We start from the raw sequence: 24,661 nt of genomic DNA on the forward strand, positions 1-24,661 counted from the left end.
CAAACTAAAATTTTATCATTTTCTTCACACAACTAGAGCTATCTTTTGGTGGTATTTAATCACCGCTGGGGTTTTTATTTTTTGCTAAATTAACAAAAAAAGACCAAAAATTTTGAAAAAAAAACCACGTTTTTCTTTGTTTCTGTTATAAAAGTTTGTAAATAAATAATTGTTCTTCATAAATTTAGGCCAAGATGTATTCTGCTACATGTCTTTGGTGAAAATAACCCAAATTAGGATGTATTTTTTAGTTTGTAGGAAAGTTATAGAGTTCACAAACTATGGTATAGATCTGAATATTGATCAATCCTGAAGTACTGACAGCCAATCTAATTTCTTGAGGTCCAAGAATGTCAGAATAGTACAGATATCCCCAAATGACCCCTTTTTGCAGAGTAGACAGTCGGACGTACTTCATAAGAGGCATGGCGCGTTTTTTGAAGTTGTATTTTTTTTGTCATAATTTTTTGGAAAATTAAAAATTAAAAAAATTATTTTCACTATTTTTTTTTTACATACTGTCACCAGTGCAGTACAGCATCATCATATAACTGGCATGGCGGTGAACAGGGACACTGACTGGTGACAGTATGAAAAAAAAAATATATATATTTTTTTTTTATTAAATTTTTTTTTTTTTTTAAAGATTTGTTTTCATATTTTACTATGACCAAAGTAGTACAATGTTACCATAGTAACATTGTACTACTTTGGGGAAGTGATCAGTATTTGTTTTTTTTTTTTACACAATTTGCTTCTAGCAAAGAATTACTTTGCTATAAGCAAGCATTTACCAGAATGAAATCGATTCATTCTGTTTTTTTGGGGGTTTTTTTGTGCTTAGCTGTGATTTGGCCACAGCTAATCACATGACATGTGCATGTGACCCACTGTGACCATTCACAGCTAGGCACTAGTATACAATGGATGGCATGAATGAAGCAATCCATTGTATACAACTGTCATGCGACCTGCTGTGATTGGTCACAGCAGGTCATATGGCACCGGCAACTGGGCCGGTACTCAGATCTGTCATCGGCCGTGTCCGAGGTACACGGCCGGTGACAGATCGCGCCACTGCGCGGCTCTGCAACCGCGCGAACTGCGCATGTGCGGTAGCACGCCAAATGGCATGCCCCCGGAATGGTGAAGCATTTTTGCCGCCGCCAAATGGCTATAGGCCGGCGGCTAATGGTTAAAGTGGAGTTCCAGCCATTTTTGTGTTTATTGAAAGTCAGCAGCTACAAAAACTGTAGCTGCTGACTTTTAATAAACACACACTTACATGTCCCAGGGTCCAGTGATGTGCTCACCCGCTCAGTCCCTTCTCTTCTTCTTCTCTCCCCGGCATCTTAACTGTGGGCACCAGGCTGCGACAGCTTGCGGCTTCACAGCCGGGTACCCACTACGCATGCATGAGTCACGCTGCACATCCTGATTGGTCCAGCAGTCTTCTGGGACCTGTGAAAGTTCCCAGGTGACTGTGGGAAGAAGAAGGCCAAACTTCCATCTCACTTTGCCGTGGGGAACTGAGGCGGAAGTGGGAGCAGGTACCTGTCAAAACCAAGTATCCGCATCCCCCCCAAAAGGTGCCAAATATGGCAGTGGAGGGGGGGAGACAAACAAGCGGAGCATTCACTTTTGGGTGGAACTCCACTTTAAGTATCCAGATTTTCCCCCCATAGACTTTGATTGGGTTTGCTGCTGAGTTCGAGATTTGTGGATTTCAAGCAGCATTCCACATGCCTCCCTAGCCTAGTTAGATTTGTTTATTCCTAATCTCTAATATTTGACTTTACGTGTTTTTGTTTTGCAATTAATCACTCAGTACGTTCCTGTAATAGAGTGCATTCTTGTCTGTAGCTTGGGTGTGATGCTGTAAGGTTGGCCACCTATTCTTTGTAAAGTCAAATACACAGGATTCAAACAATGTAATACTACTGGACTGCCTTCTTCCATACCTGCTACGAATTAGTCACAAATCTAGGCATTTATGTGAAATCGCATATATGTAAAAAATGCAGTCACTCAGGATTGCTATTATACAAGCTAAAGAAAAGAGAGACTTGTGTGCATTCAAAAATAGCTGATCTGCAGCTGTGTGTCCAACATGTAGAATGACTTTTGAGTAAAAGTGCTCAACCTTTCTTATCAGGGCCGTGTGTTGTTCTGCACATTAAGCTTTCAGAAAGCAGCATGCTCACATCAGCATTAACTGGGCAGCCTGGGTCCTTTGATAAAGGTGCCCAGAAGAAGGAAGGACACAGCAATTCATGGTCCCTGGTGAAACACCAACAATCTGTCCTCTGGGTGGAGACAGCTCCTGGAGACAGACACACGTAGAGAGGAAAGGGGGCAGGGAAATCTGCAAGTGTGCAAATTCCCCAGCTATCAGGATGTTAAATACTCCGATCCTCTTTGACAGATACTGCACAGCTCAGGGAAGCCAGCCTTCTGCCTGCACTGCTTGAGTTCAGCACCAAGGGCAACCTGTCTTAAAACTCAAAGGGCATTCACATAACAAGACTGAGCAGATCTGCTCATCAAACTACTTGTGGCAGCCTGTACAGGATGTTTTGGTGACTGCTTGGAACAATTGTTTGTTCTTCATTTATTCTTGCACAGCAGCACATCCCACCACCTTGCTGGGTATGGATGGGTACAGGTATGAGGGTGATGCTCAACAAGGACTTTTTGACTATCGACTAATTGTAGGGGATGTAAAGGAGCCCCCTCTTTCCCCAACTCATTCTTCACAGAGACGTTCCCTGCTTAATGGCTGCTCACCTGTGCACAGTGGGCATCTTCATGGGCATGAGACAGCAGCTCAGAGGTACAGTGCTACCAGACTACAGGCTGGGTATGAACCCGAGAGGTAAGCAGGATGAGGAGGAAATATGTTTCCTTTTAGCTTTTCCTTTAACTACTTCATTGCCTGCAGGTCTTAGTGCAGTAGAAGTAAATAGGCTGAGTCATTTATACCTATTTCAAATTTTTGTGGTTATTATTACTCAAACCTAAATGAAGTTAACTAGGAGTTCTATGAGTTAACCAGTTTTAGATATGTTAATCATCATCACTGTTTTCTGTCCTAGACATCAAAGGTGCACTTTAAATTTCAGTTTTTCCTTTTCTTTTATGAAAATAACATTTGTTCAATAAAAAGAGAGATGTTTGGTTAAATAAACAGGTGTTTTTTATACAATAACCATAACTTTTGAGTTTTTAAAATGGAAATACCATTTGTTCAATAAAAAGAAAGACGTTTGGTTAAATAAAGCAGGTGGTTTTTATACAATAACCATAACTTTTGAGTTTTTTAAATGAAAATAACATTTGTTCAATAAAAAAAGCAGTTTGGTTAAATAAATCAAGTTTTTTTTATGCCATAACTTTGGAGTTTTTTTTCTAAATAATGTTTCTTCAATAAAAAGAAAAAAGTTTGGTTATATAAATAAAGTGGTTTTTATACCATAGCTATGGAGTTTTTTATGAAAATATTGTTTCTTCGATAAAAAGAAAGAAATTTGGCTAAATAAATAAAGTGGTTTTTATACCATTGCTATGGCGTTTTGTACAAAAATATTGTTTCTTCGATAAAAAGAAAGAAATTTGGTTAAATAAATCAAGTGGTTTTTATACCATAACTTTTGATTTTTTTCTGAAAATAACATTTCTTTGACAAAAAGGAAGACGTTTGGTAAAATAAATCAAGTGGTTCTTATACCATAACTTTTGAGTTTTTTATGAAAATAATGTTTCTTTGATAAAAAGGAAGACATTTGGTTAAATAAATCAGGTGGTTTATATATCATAACTTTAGCTTTTGATTGCTGATTGGATTCTAGGCCAGGAAGATGAATGCATTGGAATCACAGTATAAATTAAAATATATTACTGTATCTTTAATGCACTAGGTCCCAAGTGTGCTGCAACTTGTTATTGCTCAGAACTTGTCAATACAGCCTGGAGAGTTTCAAGTCTGTTCACCTTTTAGCATTTGTCAGCTGTAATCCTCAATGAACAGTAGCAGTTCATGCTTTCAATACTGCTTCACAGAATCACATATGAAACATTTTTTTTAACAACCATGCTGTGTTTTTTGCACAGTATCTATAAAATTAGCATATCTAAAGCCAAAACTTTCTTTATATATTTGGGTACAGTGGGGAAGTGCTGGAACCACGATTTTATGACTGCATGTGTCACCACTGGGAAAAGTTACCTTCTGTATTTGACTTGGTGACCATTGTCATTGGGTCAAGAAGTGATGGGAAATTCATGATTTTTTCACTTGTTGGTGGAATAGGAATAGATGGGAAACCTTCCAATTGGGAAGTCTGCTTTCTGAAAGGAGATTTCCCCTCAGTTTGGAAAGATTCTTCCTTCCTGTTGGGTTTCCAGGGCAGGAGGTTAAAGAAAGTCTCCCCAATGGGACACAGCAAAAAAACTAAACAAAACACCAGGGAGAGGGGTGTGTTCTGTACACCCCTCATTTGCAAAATAGCCCCTGAAAATAAATTTCCCACTTGATTGGCTCACTGCTTTTCCCAGAAGTCTGCAGTGAGCTGTTGGATAAATGAGAGGCATCCTATGCAACAGGCATTTAGTTTTAGCTGAGATGTTTTCGAATGCTCTTCATGGCTAAAGGATGCTGATGCTCCTCTTGTTAATATAACACTGAGAATCACTAGGTGGTGATAATAAGGGCAGATCCTTCTACTTAGCAGTCCATGTGAAAAGGGTCATATAATGATAAGCATGAATTTCTTCAAAACAAAAAGGTAAGTCTGCAGAACATTGGTCCAGGCCCTGTTGGCCAGCCTGGTGCTGTCCAGCCTTATGACTTTGTTTTCTTAACTTTGAGTCAAAGGTGTGTAGGTGTCTTGTGTGAAGAGATTTTTTTTTTTTTACAATAGTTTATCCTTTGTTTCTCTACCTGATTGGCAATGTATGGGTTGCAGTACCCCAACCTCTCCATCTTCCCTTTTTGACCCTTATACCCTAATCTTACCCTCCACTTTTCTCACCTTCTGTTCTGCTTTTTCTTCTCTGAACCTGTTACCCAGTCTGATGTAGTATTGTAATCATTAATGCGACTATGCAGAATGAAGGTACTGACTTGGTTGTATCCATTATCCATGTTAATTTATTGGCGTGTTTAGAGCTATTCTGTACAATCATATATGAAAACCAAAGAAATGAAGAATATATATATATATATATATATATATATATATATATATATATATATGGTAAGAATGCAGAAATCTCAGCTAAAATCCTTGCAATGTGTACATTTCAGTTTCAGGGGTTTTTGTCTTTATTTTAACAAAACTTAGGTTTCACTGGGAATGCTGGGATCACACATGTGCAGTGAGTTAACGCATTACATTACAACGTAGCAGTGTGGTCCTAGACTATTGCTGGCTTCACATCATGTACATGTTAATGATTCATGGTGCCATTCTATTTACCATGCGCTGTGATGTGCTGCATTGGGAAAAATTGTGCGGGTGCCTGTTCTGGTCCACTGTGGTGTTATGGTAGCCTATTCAAATAAGTAGGCTGGCTTAAAGTGATTCTAAAGGTTGTAATTCTTTTTTTAAAAATAACAAATATGTTATACTTACCTTCTTTGTGCATTGGCTTTGCACAAAGCAGCCCCGATCCTCTTATTTTTTGGGTCCCCCACCAGCAGTCCTGGCTCCTTCCCCCTGCCAAGTACCCCAAAATGACACCTTTTCAGAAAGTAGACACCCTAAGCTACTTGGTGAGAGGCATGTTAAGTCCGTGGAAGAGTTAATTTTTTTCCACAAGTTTTTGGAAAATTACAATTTTTTTTTTCTACACAAAGTTGTCACTTAAATGATAAATTGCTCACACATGCCATGGGTATATGTGGAATTACACCCAAAAATATATTCTGTTACTTCTCCCAAGTATGGGTATACCACATGTGTGAGATTTTTTAGGAGCCTAGCTACATACAGGACCCCAGAATCCAGTGATCCCTTTGAAAGCCTGAAGGTGCATAATTTACTCATTTCACTTCCGCACTATCACAGGTATGCCAGAAAACCCCATATTACTCCTTATCAGAAAGTAGACACCCCAAGCTATTTGCTATTTGAGTCCATAGAAGATTACATTTCTTTCCACAGGTTTTTGGAAAATGACGGGATAAAAAAAAATTTCTTTACACAAATTTTCACTTAAATGATATTGAACACACACATGCCATGGTTATATGTGGAATTACACCCCAAAATACATTCTGCTACTTCTACCAAGTATGGGAATGCCACATGTGTGAGACTTTTTGGGAGCCTAGATGCATACAGGAGCCCGAAATGCAATGACCTCTTTTGAAAGCCTAAAGGTGCATAATTTCCTAATTTCACACCCTAACTACCTATCACAGTTTTGGAGGCACTGAAATGCCAGGAATTTAATAAGAAGCACGGTGAGTATTTTGCAGATCTCATTTTTTGAGAAATCAAAAAACAAAAGAAAAAATAAATTTTTGTTTTCTTTCTTCGTGTTCCACAAACTTGTGGCAACAAATGAGATCTGCAAAATACTCAACATGACTCTTAGCAAATACCTTGGAGTGTCTGCTTTCCAAAGAGCGGTCATTTGGGGGGGATTGTACTATTCTGGCATTTCAGGGCCTCTGAAACTCTGATAGGTACTCAGGAAGTGTAATGGGGAAATAAAGCCCTTTTGGGGTCCTGTACACAGCTAGACTGCCAAAATGTCTTTCACATGTAGTATCCCCACACTCAGGAGAAGTAGCAGAATGTATTTTGGGGCATAATTCCACATATACCCATGGCATGTGTGAGCAAGTGACAGCTTTGTGTAAAAAGAAAAAGGGTCATTTGGGGGGGGGAGTTGTGCTATCCTGGCATTTTATTCCCAACATTAGAAGCTTCTGACACAGATCACCCAGTCTTCTAACCGCTTGAAGGCCAAGGCTTTTTTGACACTTTTTGTTCACATGAAAAAAAACAGTATTTTTTTTTAGAAAACTACTTTGAACCCCCAAACATTATATATATTTTTTTAAAGCAGAGGACCTAGAGAATAAAATGGTGGGTGTTGCAATTTTTATGTCACACAGTATTTGCGCAGCTATTTTTCAAACGCAAATGTTTTGGAAAAAATACACTTTTTGGATATCAGTGCAGAAAAACACAATATACTGGCCAATTGTTTGGTAAAATATAAAGGTTGATTTTATGCCAAGTAAATAGATACCAAACATTACACCCTTTAAAACTGCGCACGCCCCATGCAATGGCGACAAACTACAAACATTTTAAATATCCATAGGCAACGCTTTAAAAGCTTTTACAAGTTACCACTTTAGACTTGCACAGGAGGTCTAGTGCTAGAATTACTATCTTCAATCTGACATTTTTGGTGATACCTCACATGCATGGTTCAATTGCTGTTTACATACCGATATGGGACCAACGCTTGCGTTTGCCTTTTGCGTGGCAAGCACGGGGGTGCTCAAATTTTTTTTTTTGCACTGTCCCTTTTTTTAGCACTTTTATTATTATCACAGGGAATGTGAATATACCCTGTGATTGCAACAGGCAGTGATAGGTACTCTTTTCTGAGAAATCTGGGGTCTGTTAGACTCTAGATCTCTCCTCTGCCCTTAAATCATCTGATCACACCAAGATTGGTGTGCTCAGATGCTTTCCCAACTTAGAAATGGCGCTGTTTATATCCAGCAAAACCGAAGTGATGAAATGCATGTAACTTCGGGGTTCTTAAACTATAGAAATGATTAGAGCTATTCCAGTTTATGATCAGCTCTATGGTCAGCTAGCAGAAATGCCAGCTGCATTCTTGGATTCCCCGATGGGATGGGGCAGCCCTAGAAATCCATTGAAAGCTGTGGGACATCTTCTTCCGCTGCTGGTAAAAGTAATCCAGTGGCTAATTAGTCGCTATGATTGCTTTTCCATGAAAGCCGATTGCTGGCTGAAAAAGATTATACCAGGACGATGCCTGCAGCTGCAGGCATCATCCTGACATAATCACTCAAAGTCCAGTGATCTGTCTCTGGTCCTTGTTGGGCATATATGTTACATTCTTTTTTTTAATGCAGCCCGTGGGCTGAATGAAAAAAGAAAGAAATCTTCCAGAAAAAGTGTGTGGTATGCCCACCATTAGAATATATCGCCTGCATCCACCCACTTCTAATGTTAGGCATACATAAAATGTTCTTGTTTTGATGAATAAAAAAAATATGCCGAAGCATAGGAACGATCCACCTACTGACCACCCCAGGCCCCCATGCTTGGGCATATACGTTCTTTTTTTTAACTGCGGACAAGAAATCTCACCCAGCAACGGTGCACGCACTGCCGTATATTTTGAGAGCACACCCTGCTGTTGTCAGAATGAACAGATCAGTGCAGCAGCTGAATGGCGTCCCTGCAATGCAAACAACGGTTAACAATAAAACACAGTAACAACAGAACAATAACTCAATAAAACAACAACTATGTTTGGTGTGTATATATATATATATATATATATACATATCTTTTTTTTTTTTTTAATTTTTTGTTTTTGTTCTTTTTAAACTTTTTTTGTAATTTAGAAAACTGTGAACTTTCCAGACTGTTATTTTAGTATCTCTTAAAATGTCTTTTTAGTGTCTCTCAGTTTCCTGACTACCTAACATCTTTTGAAACCCTGTGGAAATGTGTACCCTAGACTGTGCCGTGCTGTATCCTATATTAATACTCGCCTAGTGTGTGGTAGAGACAGAAGCAGTCCTTGAGACAGAGACCATGTTGTCCAGGACAGGAGGGAAAAAAAAGCGGGTGTCACATCTAATTCCATGTCTGCTACAGAGGCTTTCAGGTGACTTTTGGGTTGGGGTACCAGGAATGGCATCAGGAAAATGCCTCTCATGCAGCCGGCTCACTGAACCTGGGTTGGGGGTTTGGGCCACAGCAAAAGAGCTGAGATTATCTCTTCCTGAAATTTTAGGAAGGATCCACAACGTCCAGTTGCTTTGTAAAGCACAAAAGCGTTGTACAGAGCCAACTGAAATAAATATACAGACACTTTTTTGTACCAGCATCTGGCTTTACGAGAAACTAAGTATGGCTTCATCATCTGTTCGTTGAAGTCCACTCCTCCTATGTTAAGGTTATAGTCGTGGACACAGAGGGACTTTTCAGCAATAGCAGTTGCTTTGTAAACTTGGATTTGTGTCTGCGTGAATGGAAAACAGGACGAAAACATCCTATTTGTCCTTCGACTTCACTTTGAGCAATTCATTATTTCTCAAGCAGGCATTCTCCCCCTATACAAGTTTGGTATTTACAAGCCATTGGGGGAAGCTCTGGCGATTAGGTTGCATGGTGCCACATGAGCCAATTCCTAGATCAGAAAAGTATCTAAAAGTGGCACGCTTGTATAAAAATTGTCCAAATATAAGTGGTACCCCATAAGGAAAAAAGGTGACACCAAGTCCCAAACTATCATGCCACGGCTCCCCATGTAGTCTGGGCATCCAGGGGGCGCTACATGACTATCTTTCCCTCTCAAATCCAAAAATTACATGTATAGCTTGTTGCCCTCTCACAGAGAGTATAAATTTTTACTCCATATCTGGCATGCTTGCTGGGGAGAAACTGAATGCAAGGAGGCTAGAAAAATTAATGAGGGACTCATCAACGCAGATGTTTTGTTGGGGCGTATATACATCTGCAAATTTCTGGTTAAGCTGATTTACGAGGGGCCTAATTTTGTGGAGCCTAGCATTTTCAGGGTCACCCTGAAGACGACAGAATGTATTGTCATTGAAATGTATAAATCGAATTATATTCTCATATCTATGCCTGGCCATGGCAGTAGAGAACACGGGTATATGATGAATCGGGTCTGTGACCAATATGAACACAACTCATTCTTTTCAGTAATAGTCATGTTGAGGGTTAGGCCCAAAAAAAATTTAAACTCGGAAGCCGTAATAAGTTTTTATGCAAATTGCTTAGCAAGGTTTGAATTTGGGTTGGTGGTGATAAATTGTTGTGCACAGAAATTGCATTGGTCCACAATCAATCCATACAGATCTTCCATGAAAAACAGCTAAAAAAAAATCAAATTGCTGTTTCCACCTGAATTCTGGGTTGGGCAGTGAATGAGGGAAATACGGGTGCTGCAGAATTTTTGGGCTGCCAGTCAGGATTTGCAAGTACATCCGGAAGAACAGTATGGCCTCTAATGGCCTATTTTCAAATTCTTGGTGGCTGCCCGCACTACTTGACCAGATTGTACTACACTTATGGGACTCACCACGTCGCCAAGTGATATTGCAGTGCTGGTATGAAAAAGACCAGGATGTAATACACCGCTGGTGCTTGCCAGTTCACCAAAAGGTAGAGTGGCACTATTACTGGCGCTCTGCTGCATATAAAAATCATCATGTAATTGTACTACCTCAGCAACCTAGGCACAAGGTTGGGTATACCTCACCTTAGCAGTGACCTCATCTCCATCGTCTGAGCTATCGGGGTGCCGGTGTTCTCTACAGGTTCATATGCTGAGCCTGATTCTGTCAGTGAGGCTTCCCCTTCGCCCTCATCTGACATACTCAGAATCCTGTAGACCTCTTCACTAGACATGTCCAAAATGAAAAAAATTTGTTTTGTTTCGTTTAAATTTGTTATTTGACTCATTTCGTTTCATTTGATTAGTTAAATTAATTTAATCCATCTTTCAGAATTCATTTTGTTTATTCGAATTCGTCCGAATTCAAAATTTCAAACAGATTATAAAATTATTTTAATGGATCCTAAAATAATTCTAATGGATTCGAAAACAATTCTATTGGATTTGAAATAATTCTAACATTACAATCCATAATCCGCAATCCATATGTGTTTTTGATGGTATATGGGCAATATGAAGAGTTACGTGACCATATTGGAAATTTCTATTTCAGCAAAATTTTCACAGTGCCTTTGTTGATCATTACTCACGTCGCCAATATTTGTAAAGTATTTTAGTATTTTCTAATCTATTCTATTATTTTATATTATTTTATATTCTATTCTAATGTATTCTGTTCAAATTAATTCTATTCAAAATTTGATTTTCGGAAGGTGGGTATATTCTTTCTATTTTATTCTATTCCATTGTTTTTCTATACTATTCTATTCTATCATTTGATTCTCTATTCTAATTTTTTCTATTTTTGGATTTTTTTTAATCTATTCTATTCTAATTATTATTATTATACAGGATTTATATAGCGCCAACAGTTTGCGCAGTGCTTTACAGTATAAGGGAAACAGTACAATAACAATACATTTCAGTACAGAAGGATTAGGAGGGCCCTGCTCGTGGAGCTTACAATCTATTCTATTATTTATTTCAGGTACTTATATAGCGCCGTCCATTTACGCAGCGCTTTACACATATATATATTGTACATTCACATCAGTCCCTGCCCTCAAGGGGCGTACAATCTAAGGTCCCTAACTCCCATTCATACATACACATACTAGGGACAATTTAGACAGGAGCCAATTAACCTACCAGCATGTCTTTGGATTCTATTATTTTTCTTTATTTTCTGCTCTGTTTTACTCTATTATTTTCTATTGTCTTCTTTGATTTTCTATTCAAATCTTTTCTATTATTTTCTATTCTATTCTTTGATTTTCTATTCTAATCTTTTCTATCCTATTCTAATGTATTCTATTATTTTCTATTCCTTTATTTTCTATTCTACTTTGTTCTGTTTCACTCTATTATTTTCTGCTGTATTCTGTTCTATTTTATTATTTTCTATTCTGTTCTTTTTTCCTCTAATCTTTTCTATTCTATTCTTCTATTTTCTATTCTATTCCTTTCTATTTCTTTATTTTCTGTTCTATTTTATTTTATTCTTGTTTTCAAATTCGAATAGTTTTTTGAATTGATTCGCATTTTGGCCAAATTTAGTTTAATTATTTCAGATTCATTTAAATTCATTACTATTGTAATTTGGAATTCAGATACATCCGAATTTCCGAATAACGGAAAATTCCTCTGAATTTCGATTCAGACCGAAATGAATAGCACATGTCTACTCTTCACTAGTGTACCTTTCTTTGGACATTTTGTCCAATAAATTTATAGGTACCTGGAGCACCTGACTGTCAGGGACTGCTACGAAAAATTTTACCTGCTAGTGCTAACAGAGATCAGGCCTGATCTTGCTAACACTGCAGTTGTGTGTGTAATGTATCAGTGATCTACTGACACTGCACTTGCTTGGGAAGGAGCCCCTCCTTCCCGGAGGAGCGGAGGAGCAAAACGCAGGTGCTGGCAGGTGTCGGGGTGGATGCTGCTAACTCTGCATTTTTGGGGACACTATACTAATGTGGACGCTAGTGTAGTTTTGATCTGATCAAACATATTGATCCGTTCAGATGCTATACTAGCAATGGAAGTTTATAGTGAGTCTATGAGAGTGTTCTTGTCAATCAAATGGTTAAATGTGATGGTAATGTAGTGGCAGGCAATCTGACGCTAACATTATCTGAAGTCACTCGTGACACTAATACAGTGATCAGTAAAAAAAATCTGTACACTGTACTAATGACACTGGTGACAGGGCAGTGAAAGGGTTAACTGGAGGGCGATCAGGGAGTTAAATGTGACCTAACTGTGATTTTACTGTGTCAGTGTGCTGCTTTTGTGGATCTGCTCTCTTCCCTCACTAGACCAATGTTTCTGTGCTGAGAGCGTGCCCACTGTGCACTCCCAGCACAGAGACTAAGCTGTCTAAGACAGCTCTCGTTCTCTACTTTTGGTAGCTGGCGGGACTGGCTCCTGATCATGTGACCACTTTGACAGCCAATCACAATGGTCACATGATCGCCAATCCATCCTGCCCTGCCCCCCCCCCCCCAAGGTGTACAGGCCCAATTAAAGGGACACCTGGGCTGGGAGGGAAGGGGATAATAATATTTTCATCATCATTACTGTTTGGTTATCTGTTGTAACTTTAACTCCTCTTTATTAGTGCTGAAGGAGGTCAAATGTGACAAAAATATTATAGAGTTTTAAGATAGGAGGACAGTTGGCAGTTGTGAGAGCAATCCCAAAATGACACATCATTCCATGTCGGTGTCATTTCGGGCAATTGTTCATTCAGCATCATCTACCTGTACCTTTTGTTTCCATATAATATAATATCGGTGAAAGAGTTGAGTAATACAGGTCATATGCATCCTTTTCATCCAAATGAGTAACAGCTTGAGGGCCAGTTCACACTATAGAAATGCAGTCCAGATGCGTTTCTGCATGAGCGTTTTCGGCCCATTCCGGTGTATGTTTAATGCATTTTTTATGCATTCCAGTGCGTTTTTTTATGCATCCCAATTCATTTTTGCCCCCTTTCTTTTTCTTCAATTTAAATAGGGACATGTGCATTCCAGTGCGTTTTTGATGTGTTTTACTGCGTTCCAGTACAGTTCTGGGCAGAAAAAATGCAGCATGTTCTACTTTTTTTTCTGCAACCTGGAACGCACTGGAACTGCGAGCACTGATGTGAACTATGACATTGACAACCATATAACCTACTTTCTGTGCATTTTGGATGCAGAAAAAAAGCAACTGAACCGCATGTAGTGTGAACTGGCCCTTAGTGTTTGGAGACATTGCTGGGACTTACTTTACTAGTACAGCCAGTAGTGACGATCACTATTGAATGATTGAAGCAGAATGCATGTGACCAATATTACTGGGCTCCTTTCAGGTAATTTATACCGACAGAGGTGTGGCAGAAAATTACATGATGTCATAGTGTTCACAAACTTTCAGATATTAGTATAAAACATTGACAGTCAGAACTGAAGGTTAAAGCTGAAGTTTAGCTTTAAAAAACTGCCTACAATTTTAGTCACATCACTTACCTGTAATGAAGGATATCCCATGTTGTACAGTCAACTGCATCCTGCAGAATCTTCATGGCAGGAATGCCTGTCCTCTTCCTGCCTCTGAACTCACAGCGCTGCAGTGATTACCAGCTTTGGATCTTCAGGCAGCACATGAGTACAGATGGTCCTATGGGACACACCTCCTCCTTCCTCCTCCTCCAGCAAGAATAGTTCTTTCATTGATTACACTGCTTGTAACATTATCTGCAAATGGGTTTGTGTTTGATCATTCCTGGGGTTCTCTCCCCCATTCACAGATTATGTTACAAGTAGTATAAATCAATGAAAGAACCAATGGAGGAGGAGGAAGAAGGAGGGGATGTGCTCCTGTTGGTCTGCTGTTCTGCCTGAAGACCTTAAACTGTTAACCACTGAATTGCCAAAAGTTCAGAGACCGTAAGATGAAACAGAGACAGGGTATCCCTGTAGTGAAGATTTCTCCAGGATCCAGCTGCCTGCACAACATGAGACATCCTTCATTATAGATAAGTGATGTGACTAAAGCTGTAGAGATTTGTTGTAAAGTTAAACTTCAGCTTTAAGCCTTGGTATATATGTTGTGTTATTATCCTAGATTGTAAGCTCCAAGGAACAGAGCCCTCCTATCCCTCTTGTATTGAACTGTATTGTTGCTGTATTGTCTCCTGTTATATTGTAAAGCGCTGAGCAAACTGTTGGCGCTATATAAATCCTGTATAATAATAAAATAATCTTTTTTCCTGCAATATGCGTTATGTAGGGAAAGAGCAGGCATGGCTTTTTTGTTGTGCAATGTAATATTGCAGAACAACTCAGGTGTGCTACAGTGTAGCAACTTTTTTGTGCTGGAAAGCGCATTTTGGTCAAAATTCCTGTGCCTTGTGATTTTTGAGGGTCTTTGTCTGTGTATTTGTATCATTGTTCTCTGCATAACCACTATCTCATGCCACTCCATAATAGGAGGGAGTTTTTAAGATTTACTTCATTCAAATTTTGTGTCATATACTGTATGTAAAAGGCAATCAAATTCAATAAAGTACATACAGTATATTCATTGAGTGGAATTTATGTGAATATTTCTGGGGAAGGTCCATAGCTTTCTTATATTCTTAAAGGGGTCTGTGACTCAAATAAAGGTTAATAGACACTGCTCTAGATGAACAAAGGCAGACATGCTTGAAGTTCAGTGATATCCATGGTCCCTCCGTATAGAAACATACGGTATATTTACATATAATATATATATATATATATATATATATATATATATATATATATTGGGAACTAGCATAAAATGGTAGAGTTTTTCCAGCACACAGCCACTCACTTTACTCTTTTTTTAAAGGCCTTTTAGCCCAATTTTATTTAAAAGAAAGTTCCACAACATGCTTCCCACACAGGGGTATCCACCATCAAACAAATGAAACAAATAATCAGCCTCCTGGTTTGTACACAGATTTCTGCCGCTCTGTCCTTCCACTTTAGGCTCACAGCTGTCTCCTACAGACTCCTTCCAAAATGGCTTTTAGCACACAGCTAGCAGCCCCTTGCTGCTCTGGCTTCCACCTCTCCTAGGTGGAGCCCTCCTGACTCCTAGGCAATGACCTCCTGTCTGCCAGGGTGGAGCCCAGAACCCTGGTCCTGACTCTAGAAGAGAGCCATGCACACCTGACCAATCAGTCTTCTGGCCATTCCCAAAACCTGGTCCAAGGATTGGAGATTTCATCCCTCCCAAATCACTTTGAAATCTCCAGGCTCCAGGGCCCAAAATGGACTTTACAAACAAAAAAGGAAAGTGAAAATCCACTTTCCACTGCATCAAATAAGTACCCTGGAGCCCCTCAACCTGCCTTGTTGAGAATCCCGGGTGAAATATCCTTTTTATATTGTGACAGATCGCCACACTGTCACTATATATATAGATATATATATACATATATATATACATACTATATTGCCAAAAGTATTGGGACGCCTGCCTTTACACGCACATGAACTTTAATGGCATCCCAGTCTTAGGCGCACCCTGAAAACCCATCTCTTCAGGGAAGCCTACCCCACCCTCACCTAACTGCCGATCTCCTCCACTCCTCCTACCACTCCATCCCCCACAGCCACTTCCTCCTGTGCCACTATCCCCTCCCTCCTAGATTGTAAGCTCGAAAGAGCAGGGCCCTCGAACCCCTCGTGTATTGTTTTGTTACTGTATTGTCTCATGTACTGTCCCCCACTATAATGTACAGCGCTGAGCAAACCTTTTGGCGCTATATAAATACTGTAAAATTATTATTAATAATAATAATAATAATAATAATAATAATAGTCCATAGGGTTCAATACTGAGTTGGCTCACCCTTTGCAGCTATAACAGCTTCAACTCCTCTGGGAAGGCTGTCCACAAGGTTTAGGAGTGTGTCTATGGGAATGTTTGACCATTCTTCCAGAAGCACATTTGTGAGGTCAGGCACTCAAGTCGGACGAGAAGGCCTGGCTCACAGTCTCCGCTCTAATTCATCCCAAAGGTGTTCTATTGGGGTGAGATCAGCACTCTGTGCACGCCAATCAAGTTCCTCTAACCCAAACTCACTCATCCATGTCTTTATGGACCTTGTTTTGTGCACTGGTGCGCAGCTGTTGGAACAGGAAGAGGCCATCCCCAAACTGTTCCCACAAAGCTGGGAGCATGAAATTGTCCAAAATGTCTTGGTATGCTGACACCTTCAGAGTTCCCTTCACTGGAACTAAGGGGCCAAGCCCAACCTCTGAAAAACAACCCCACACCATAATCCCCCCTCCACCAAACTTTACACTTGTCACAATGCAGTCATGTAAGTACCGTTCTCCTGGCAACCGCCAAACCCAGACACGTACATCAGATTGCCAGACAGAGAAGTGTGATTTGTCACTCTAGAGAACAGGTCTCCACTGCTCTAGTGTCCAGTGGACACTACTGCATCCAACACTTTGCATTGCACTTGGTGATGTAAAGTTTGGATGCAGCTGCTCGGCCATGGAAACCCATTCCATGAAGCTCTCCATGCACTGTTGTTGTGAATCTGAAGGTCACACGCAGTTTGGATGTCTTTAGCTATTGACTCTGCAGACAGTTGGCACCTTCTGTACGCTGTGCACTTCAGCATGCGCTCACCCAGCTCTGTCATTTTACATAGCCTACCACTTTGTTCCCAGTTGCTTCCACTTTGTTATAATACCACCAGTTGACTGTGGAATATTTAGTAGCAAAGAAATTTCACGGAAGGACTTATTGCACAGGTGGCAACCTATCACGGTACCACGCTTGAATTCATTGAACTCCTGAGAGTGATCCATTCTTTCACAAATGTTTGTAGAAGCAGTCTGCATGGCTAGGTGCTTGATTTTATATACCTGTAGCCATGGAGATGATTGAAACACCTGAATCCAATGATTTGGAAGGGTGTCCCAATACTTATATACAGTATAAATAGGAAGTGAGAGTAGCCAACCAGGATGTGTGTTATTCACAGGTTTGCCAAGTAAAACTAAAGGAAAGAAAGCTTGAAAAAGAAAACTAAAGCAGCCATAACATCTAAGGATTGGTAAACTGCAATATATATTTTTTGGGAGAGGGGGTTCAAATACATGTCTCCCATCCCTTTTACAGTGGGTAAATGGAGAAGTAATTCCTTTACATACTAGTTCTGCTTCTATATGTTAAGCTTCAGGACAGACACCATTTAAATAACATTACTCCTTTATATGGCTGGTTATTTTTACTCTATTCACACTATCCCTGGCTTTCAGGTTGTAGAAGAAGCAAATGGTAAACTAGTGTTTCCCCACCCTTCAGGCCTCATCTAAGTTTTCTTTAAGCTGCCTATCCCTGCCATGTGCCAGAATATGGGTTACTACTAGTGGTGTCTGTCCCATGCATTGGATAAGACTGGCATATGGTTTCCATACTTAGGCTAGGTTCACATCTGTGCGGGTGGTGCCGCTGCAGATCTGTACGAAAATCCGTGCACAGAGAAATGCGGACCCACAGGTAGGTGCCATTAGTTCTAATGGCATGCCGCCCGCACTGGAAAATGCAACCGTACTGGGAACCGAGGTTCCTGTGCAGGCTGCATTTTCCGAAGAAGTGCAGGGACTTCTTCCAAGCGTGTCACGGGCACAGAAGTCCATTCAAATGAATGGGCTCTCGTGCCCATGCAAAACGCGGCCCGCACGGCCGCACGTATGTGAACTGGGGGTTAAAGTGGACTTCTAGCCTAACTACACCTAACTATCTTTAAAACTGGCCCCTTCCCCCTCCCAACACCTATACTAACTAAACTGTGTAAGAAAGATATATATAAATTTACTTATGTTTGGCCCGCTCCAGTCCAGTCACATGATCTAGTTCCCCGGAGTCAGCAAGCGAGGGTGCAGGGGAAAGGAGGAAGCATAGACACTGGATGGGCCAAACCTATGGGTGATGTCACCGTTCCAGGCTCTACCAGCCATTCTCAAGTGTTCCCTCCTCTCCCCTGCAGCCGCCACTGGCTGACACAGGGGATCATGTGACTGCACTGGAGTGGCCTGAAAATAAGTAAGTATATGAATCTTTCATACACAGGTTAGTTAGCATAAGTGTTAGGAGGGGGTAAGGGACAGTTGTAAGGCTAGTTAGGTGTATAGCCGGAATTCCACTTTAATGAAAGGTGTCTTGACCACTTTCCCACTGCCATATAGCAGAAATACTGCTACAGGGAGGCAGGGGTGCACAAAATCACACATATATAGAAAACTGCATTTCCGGGTAGGGGGCACGGGAGAGACGCGTGCGTGCCCTACCTGCGCTGACATTGGCGGCCTCAGCTGTCTATCACTGGGTCATGGCCGATGATTCCCCGCCGACACTCGTCGATCACTGTGTGTCATGGATGGGGGATAGACCTGTATGTAAACAATACAAATCTCTCCCCTGTCAGCTTCTTCACACTGCTTTGTATGGCTCTGCATAGCAGTGTGCTAACAAAGCAGTGTGCTAAAGCACACACACAGCACACAGTAAAACAGCAAATAATTAACCCTTTGAGTGCCCAAGATGTTAACCCCTTCCTGCCCAGTGTCATTAGTACAGTGTCAGTGCTTTTTATTTGCATTGATCACTGTATTGGTGTAACTGGGGATGTCAGCGGCAGTTAGTCAGTTCCCCCCCAGTGTCAGAATGCCCGCTGCAGTCCCGCTATAAGTTATTGATCGCTGCCATTACTAGTATAAAAAAAAATCCCAGTATATATACGCCATTTGTAGACGCTATAATTTTCACGTAAACCAATTAATTTATATGTATTGAGATTTTTTTAGCAAAGACATGTAGCAGAATACATTTTGGCCTAAATTTATGCCAAAATTAGATTTTTTAAATTGTTTTACTGGACATAAAAAGTCAAAAATATTGTTTTCAAAATTGTCGGTCTTTTTTTTTATAGCGCAAAAAATAAACGCACAGGTGATCAAATGCCACCAAAAGAAAGCTCTATTTGTGGGAAAAAATTACATTAATTTAATTAGGGTGCAGCGTTGCATGATGGCGCAATTGGCAGTTAAAGTAACGCAGAGCCATATCGCAAAAAATGGCCTGGTCAGGAAGGGGGGTAAATCCTCTGGAGGGCAATGTTATTATTATCATTATTATTATACAGGATTTATATAGCGTCAACAGTTTGCTCAGCACTTTACAATATAATGTTGTTTATTGCAAGAAGTAACTGAAAAAAAAGAGAGATTAAAGAAAGTATATATGGTATATGTTGTTATCTATTTACTACTGCTAGCAGTATAAGGTTTGAAATAGTCAATGTTGTTTGAGAGAGTGAAGTTCTACTTTAGTGGGCAGCACAGTGGCTAAATGGTTAGTACTTCTGCTTGGCAGTACTTGGTTCAAATCCAAACCACAGCACTGCCTGGAGTTTGCATGTTCTCCCTGTGTCTGCAGGGGTTTTCTCTGGGTACTCCAGTTTCCTCCCACACACCAAAGACTTGCTGGTAGATTAATTGGTCTAAATTGGCCCTAGTAGGTGTATGTATGAGTGTAAGTTAGGGACCTTAGTTTGTACACCCCTTGAGGGCAGGGACTGATGTGAATGTACAATATACAATGTAAAGCGCTGCATAAACTGACGGCACTATATAAGTACCTGTAATAAATAAAAATGTATCTTCTGTGCCTGGAGTTGACAGGGACATCCTTATTGTTAGATAAGTTTAGACATTTTCAAGTGACCTCTAGGGGGCATCAAGAAGTCAGATTATTTTACAAACACTCCAGCCTATCACTGCGCAGATGCCGAAAATAATGACAGCTCTGCTGTGACATCAACTGTTGAAGTAAATTATGCAATTTCAAAAAATAAAGTGAGAAGCAGCAATGGTAAAAGAAATATTGTGTGAACTTTAGCTGCAAGAACTCCAGGCGATATTTACCTTAGCATGCTAATCAGTAAGTAATAATACGCTGCCCTTAATAAATATAGAAAACATCGCCGTGCTAAATAACAGCGTAAAGAAAGTCCACGCTACAAATCACTAAGATCCCAATGTATAAAATATCCACAAAAATTAAAATGTCCATTTGCAGGCAATAAAGTGTATCCTATGCCAGTGAAACAACTTCTACCACAAACATTTCATGTGAGGATTCAGAACTGCATCACCTTCACATTATAGAAAGGTCATGTATGGCATGGGATGCACTTTATTGTCTTCAAGTGGACTTTGTAATTTTTTGTGGACATTTTATACATTGGGATCTTGGTGATCTGTAGCATGAACTTTCTTTACACAGTTATTTAGAACAGTGGTGTTTTCTATATTTATTAAGCACCACAGATTATTTGTTTACTAAATGATACAATTCACAGTATAAGGTTTATGGGACAGTTGCTGAAAGACAGGTCAATTGCTATTTTTGTACTGTATTTACTATTAAAGTTTTCATTTTATTAGGATCAGATTGAAAATTCCAAAACACTTTCACATTTATTAACTGCTTCCCGACCGCCCTATAGTAGAACTACTGCTACAGGGCAACAGGGCTGTGCAAAATCATGTATATGTAAGTGATTTTTTATTTCCAGGTAGGGGGCGCGCGCGGTGTCCACACATCTCGCCCATGCCGCCATTGGCGACTACAGCTGGCAATCACCAGGTACCGGCCAGAGATTCCCTGACAGCACCTGGCAATTGCCAAGTAACACTGACGGGGGAGAGGTCTCTCCCTTGTCAGCACCAGCATGTTGCTTTGTATTGCTCTGTATAGCAGAGCAATACAAAGCAGCATGCTTGCATAGCAGAACACAGCACACAGTAAAACACACACATCACACAGTTAACCCTTTGATCACCCCAGATGTTAACCCCTTCCTGCCTAGTGTCATTAGTACAGTGTCAGTGCTTTTAATTAGCACTGATCACTGTATTAGTGTTAGTGGGGATGTCAGTAACAGTTAGTCAGTTCCCCCCCCAATGTCAGAATGCCCACCGCAGTCCCGATACAACTCACTGATCACCGCCATTACAAGCAACAAACAAAAAAAATTACAGTATATATACCTCCATTTGTAGACGCTATAACTTTCATGTAAACCAATTAATTTACATGTATTGGGATTTGTTTTTAGCAAAGACATGTAGCAGAATACATTTTGGCCTAAATTTATGATGAATATTGATTTTTAAAATGTTTTCACTGGATATGTTTTATAGCAAAAAGTAAAAAATATTGGGTTTTTTTTCAAAATTGTTCTTTTTTTATTTATAACGCAAAAAATAACAACCACAGAGGTTATCAAATACCACCAAAAGAAAGCTCCATTTGTGGGAAAAAAAGGAGATAAATTTCAATTGGGTGCAGCATTGCTTGGCCGCGCAATTGTCAGTTAAAGTAACGCAGCGTCGTATCGCAAAACATGGTCTGGTCAGGAAAGGGGGTAAATCCTCTGGAGGGCAATTGTATTAATAAGAAAAGAATTGTTATTTTCAGTGGTCTTCCTGTAATATGAGCCACTGTTTCTGTTTTGAAGCAAGATCAGAGAAGATTATACTTACTCAGACCATTTAACAGCAGGAAGGGAGTATTATATTTAGTGGGTTATGAGACCAGCAGGTGGTTTGGAACTGTTCTTTGCTGTTTCCGCTGGCTGACTGGTTTATTTCATTTATATCATTGGTGGTATAAGTCAGCTGTGTTATATTAGAACTGATAACTCAGGAAGCAGAGTTCTTTGTCAAAGCTAAACTGAACAATGTATATGCTAATGTTGTTTTCTGAACATTTTAATTAATGTCTTTGCTAAAATGTTAGTCAATCCCTAAGTTCATAGTCAGTATAGTATAGTATAGTATAGTATAGTATAGTATATTTTTAAAAAATACTTCTAGACAATTAAATATTTCATATTAATATTATACATTCTCATTTACTGCCAGAATGTGGAGCTTTAACTTTCTTTTTTTATATGTTTACCAGGTTCCCCTTTGCCCTCTATGGGGTTTACAAAGCTCAAAATCTCAACCTAAAATTTACACACAAAAGTGAATGATCGGTATATCGAATTTAAACCCTCAATCTCCCTTCCTCTGCTTCTCATGTCTAATAGGAGATACCTGCTAAATATAATGTGTGTTTATTTACTGTGTGTGCTAAAAAATTAAAGGAGCCCTGTTTAACCCCTTGATGCCCATCGCACGCTCTCGGCGTCTGGACCTTTACACCAAGCGGCCGCATATTTGCGTGCAATTAGAAAATACATATGTGGTTAGAGTGCGCACCCTGCGCACTCCCAGCACATATGTCCATGACTCCCGGAAAGGTCCCGATCTCCCCTTTCAATCGGGACCTTTTCCGATCATGTGACGGCGAATCATGTCGGTCACGTGACCCTAAAACCTCGCCCCACCTCCCGGCTTCTGAAACTCTTAAAGGGCCGGGAGGCGCCGGTGCAAAGAGGTTAATCAGAGAATAGCATCAAGTCATTTAAACTCCTGAGATATTGATCTGGTCAGCTAAGTAGCAGAGGGGGTTGTTAATCAGTTTCATCTGCTTTGGTGTTAATGAAATTAACAACAGGTGCACTAGATGGGCAACAATGAGACAACCCCCAAAACAGGAATAGTTTTACGGGTGGAGGCCAATGACATTTTTCTTTTCTACTCATCTATTCTGACTGTTTTTCACTAGTTTTGCATTTGGCTAGGGTCAGTGTCACTACTGGTAGCATGAGGCGATACCTGGACCCTACAGAGGTTGCACAGGCAGTCCAACTTCTCCAGGATGCCATATCAATACATGTCATTGCCAGAAGGCTTGCTGTGTCTCCCAGCACAGTCTCAAGAACATGGAGGAGATTCCAGGAGAGCTGGACAGGGCCATAGAAAGCCCTTAACCAGCAGGATCGGTATCTGCTCCTTTGTGCAAGGAGTAACAGGATGAGCACTGCCATAGCTCTACAAAATTTCCTCCAGCAGGCCACTGGTGTGAATGTCTCTGACCAAACAATCAGAAACAGACTTCATGAAGGTGGCCCGAGGGCCCAACGTCCTCTAGTGGGCCCTGTGCTCACTGCATGGCACCATAGAGCTCGATTGGCATTTTCCATTGAACACTAGAATTGGCAGGTCCGCCACTGATTCCCTGTGCTTTTCACAGATGAGAGTAGGTTCACCCTGAGCACATGTGACAGACGTGAAAGGGTCTGGAGAAGCCACGCAGAATGTTATGCTGCCTGTAACATCGTTCAGCATTACCATTTTGGTGGTGGGTCAGTGTTGGTCTGGGGAGACATATCCAAGGAGGGATGCACAGACCTCTACAGGCTAGACAATGGCACCCTGACTGCCATTAGGTATCGGGATTAAATCCTTGGACCCATTGTCAGACCTTATGTTGGTGCAGTGGGTCCTGGGTTCCTCCTTGTGCACGACAATGCCCAGCCTCATGTGGGGAGAGTATGCAGGCAATTCGTGGAGGATGAAGGAATTGATACCATTGAATGGCCCCCACGCTTGCCTGACCTAAATCCAATAGAACACCTCTGGGATATCATGTTTGGGTCCATCCAACGCCACCAGGTTGCACCTCAGACTGTCCATGAGCTCAGTGATGGCCTGGTCCAAATCTGGGAGGAAATACCCCAGGACACCATCCGCCGTTTTATTAGGAGCATGCATAACGTAGTCGGGCATGCATACAAGCACATGGGGGCCATACAAACTACTGAGTACCATTTTGAGTTGCTGAAATGAAATTTCAGCAAAATGGACTAGCTTTCTGAATCATTTTTTTCACTTTGATTTTCGGGGTGTCTTTGAATTCAGACCTCTGTAGGTGAATAATTTTAATTTCCATCAAACGATGGGACATCTTTACGTTCCTAACACATTACGCAGTCTATATCAGTACAGATATCCAGCATGATATTTTGCCCCATTGAGATCTGATGTGTTTTCAAAGTGTTCCTTTAATTTTTTTGAGCAGTGTGTATATATATATATATATATATATATCAGGTTAAAACATAAAAAACTGACCCCAAAAACCATTCTTCTTTCAATTTACCAGTATAATTAAACACATCATCCACCTATTTGGTATTTTCCATTTGACTTGCAGTCATGGATCAGATAGGAACAAAGGACGTCTGATCGGCTGCATTCCAAACAATCCACTTTATTGAACCAAGATAAAA

The 24,661-nt window shown here is 40.3% G+C and overlaps 1 protein-coding gene across 2 annotated transcripts in view; it reads left to right on the plus strand.

Moving 5' to 3' along the window:
- The first annotated feature begins 2,418 nt into the window (after positions 1 to 2,418).
- The window catches only part of IMPDH1 (inosine monophosphate dehydrogenase 1), a 176,114-nt gene continuing 153,871 nt past the window's right edge, over positions 2,419 to 24,661 (plus strand). The window contains exon 1 of one of the 2 annotated variants that reach the window (XM_089676988.1): positions 2,419 to 2,875. In XM_089676988.1, the coding sequence (XP_089533114.1) occupies positions 2,652 to 2,875 (224 nt within the window). In that variant the 5' untranslated portion in view covers positions 2,419 to 2,651. The remainder of the gene's footprint in view (positions 2,876 to 24,661) is intronic. The other variant, XM_089676989.1, reaches the window with a different exon arrangement.

This window comes from Staurois parvus, unplaced genomic scaffold, assembly GCF_062004578.1.
Source record: "Staurois parvus isolate SC_StPar_1 unplaced genomic scaffold, SC_StPar_1.0 ptg000175l, whole genome shotgun sequence".
NCBI classification, from domain to species: Eukaryota; Metazoa; Chordata; class Amphibia; order Anura; family Ranidae; genus Staurois; species Staurois parvus.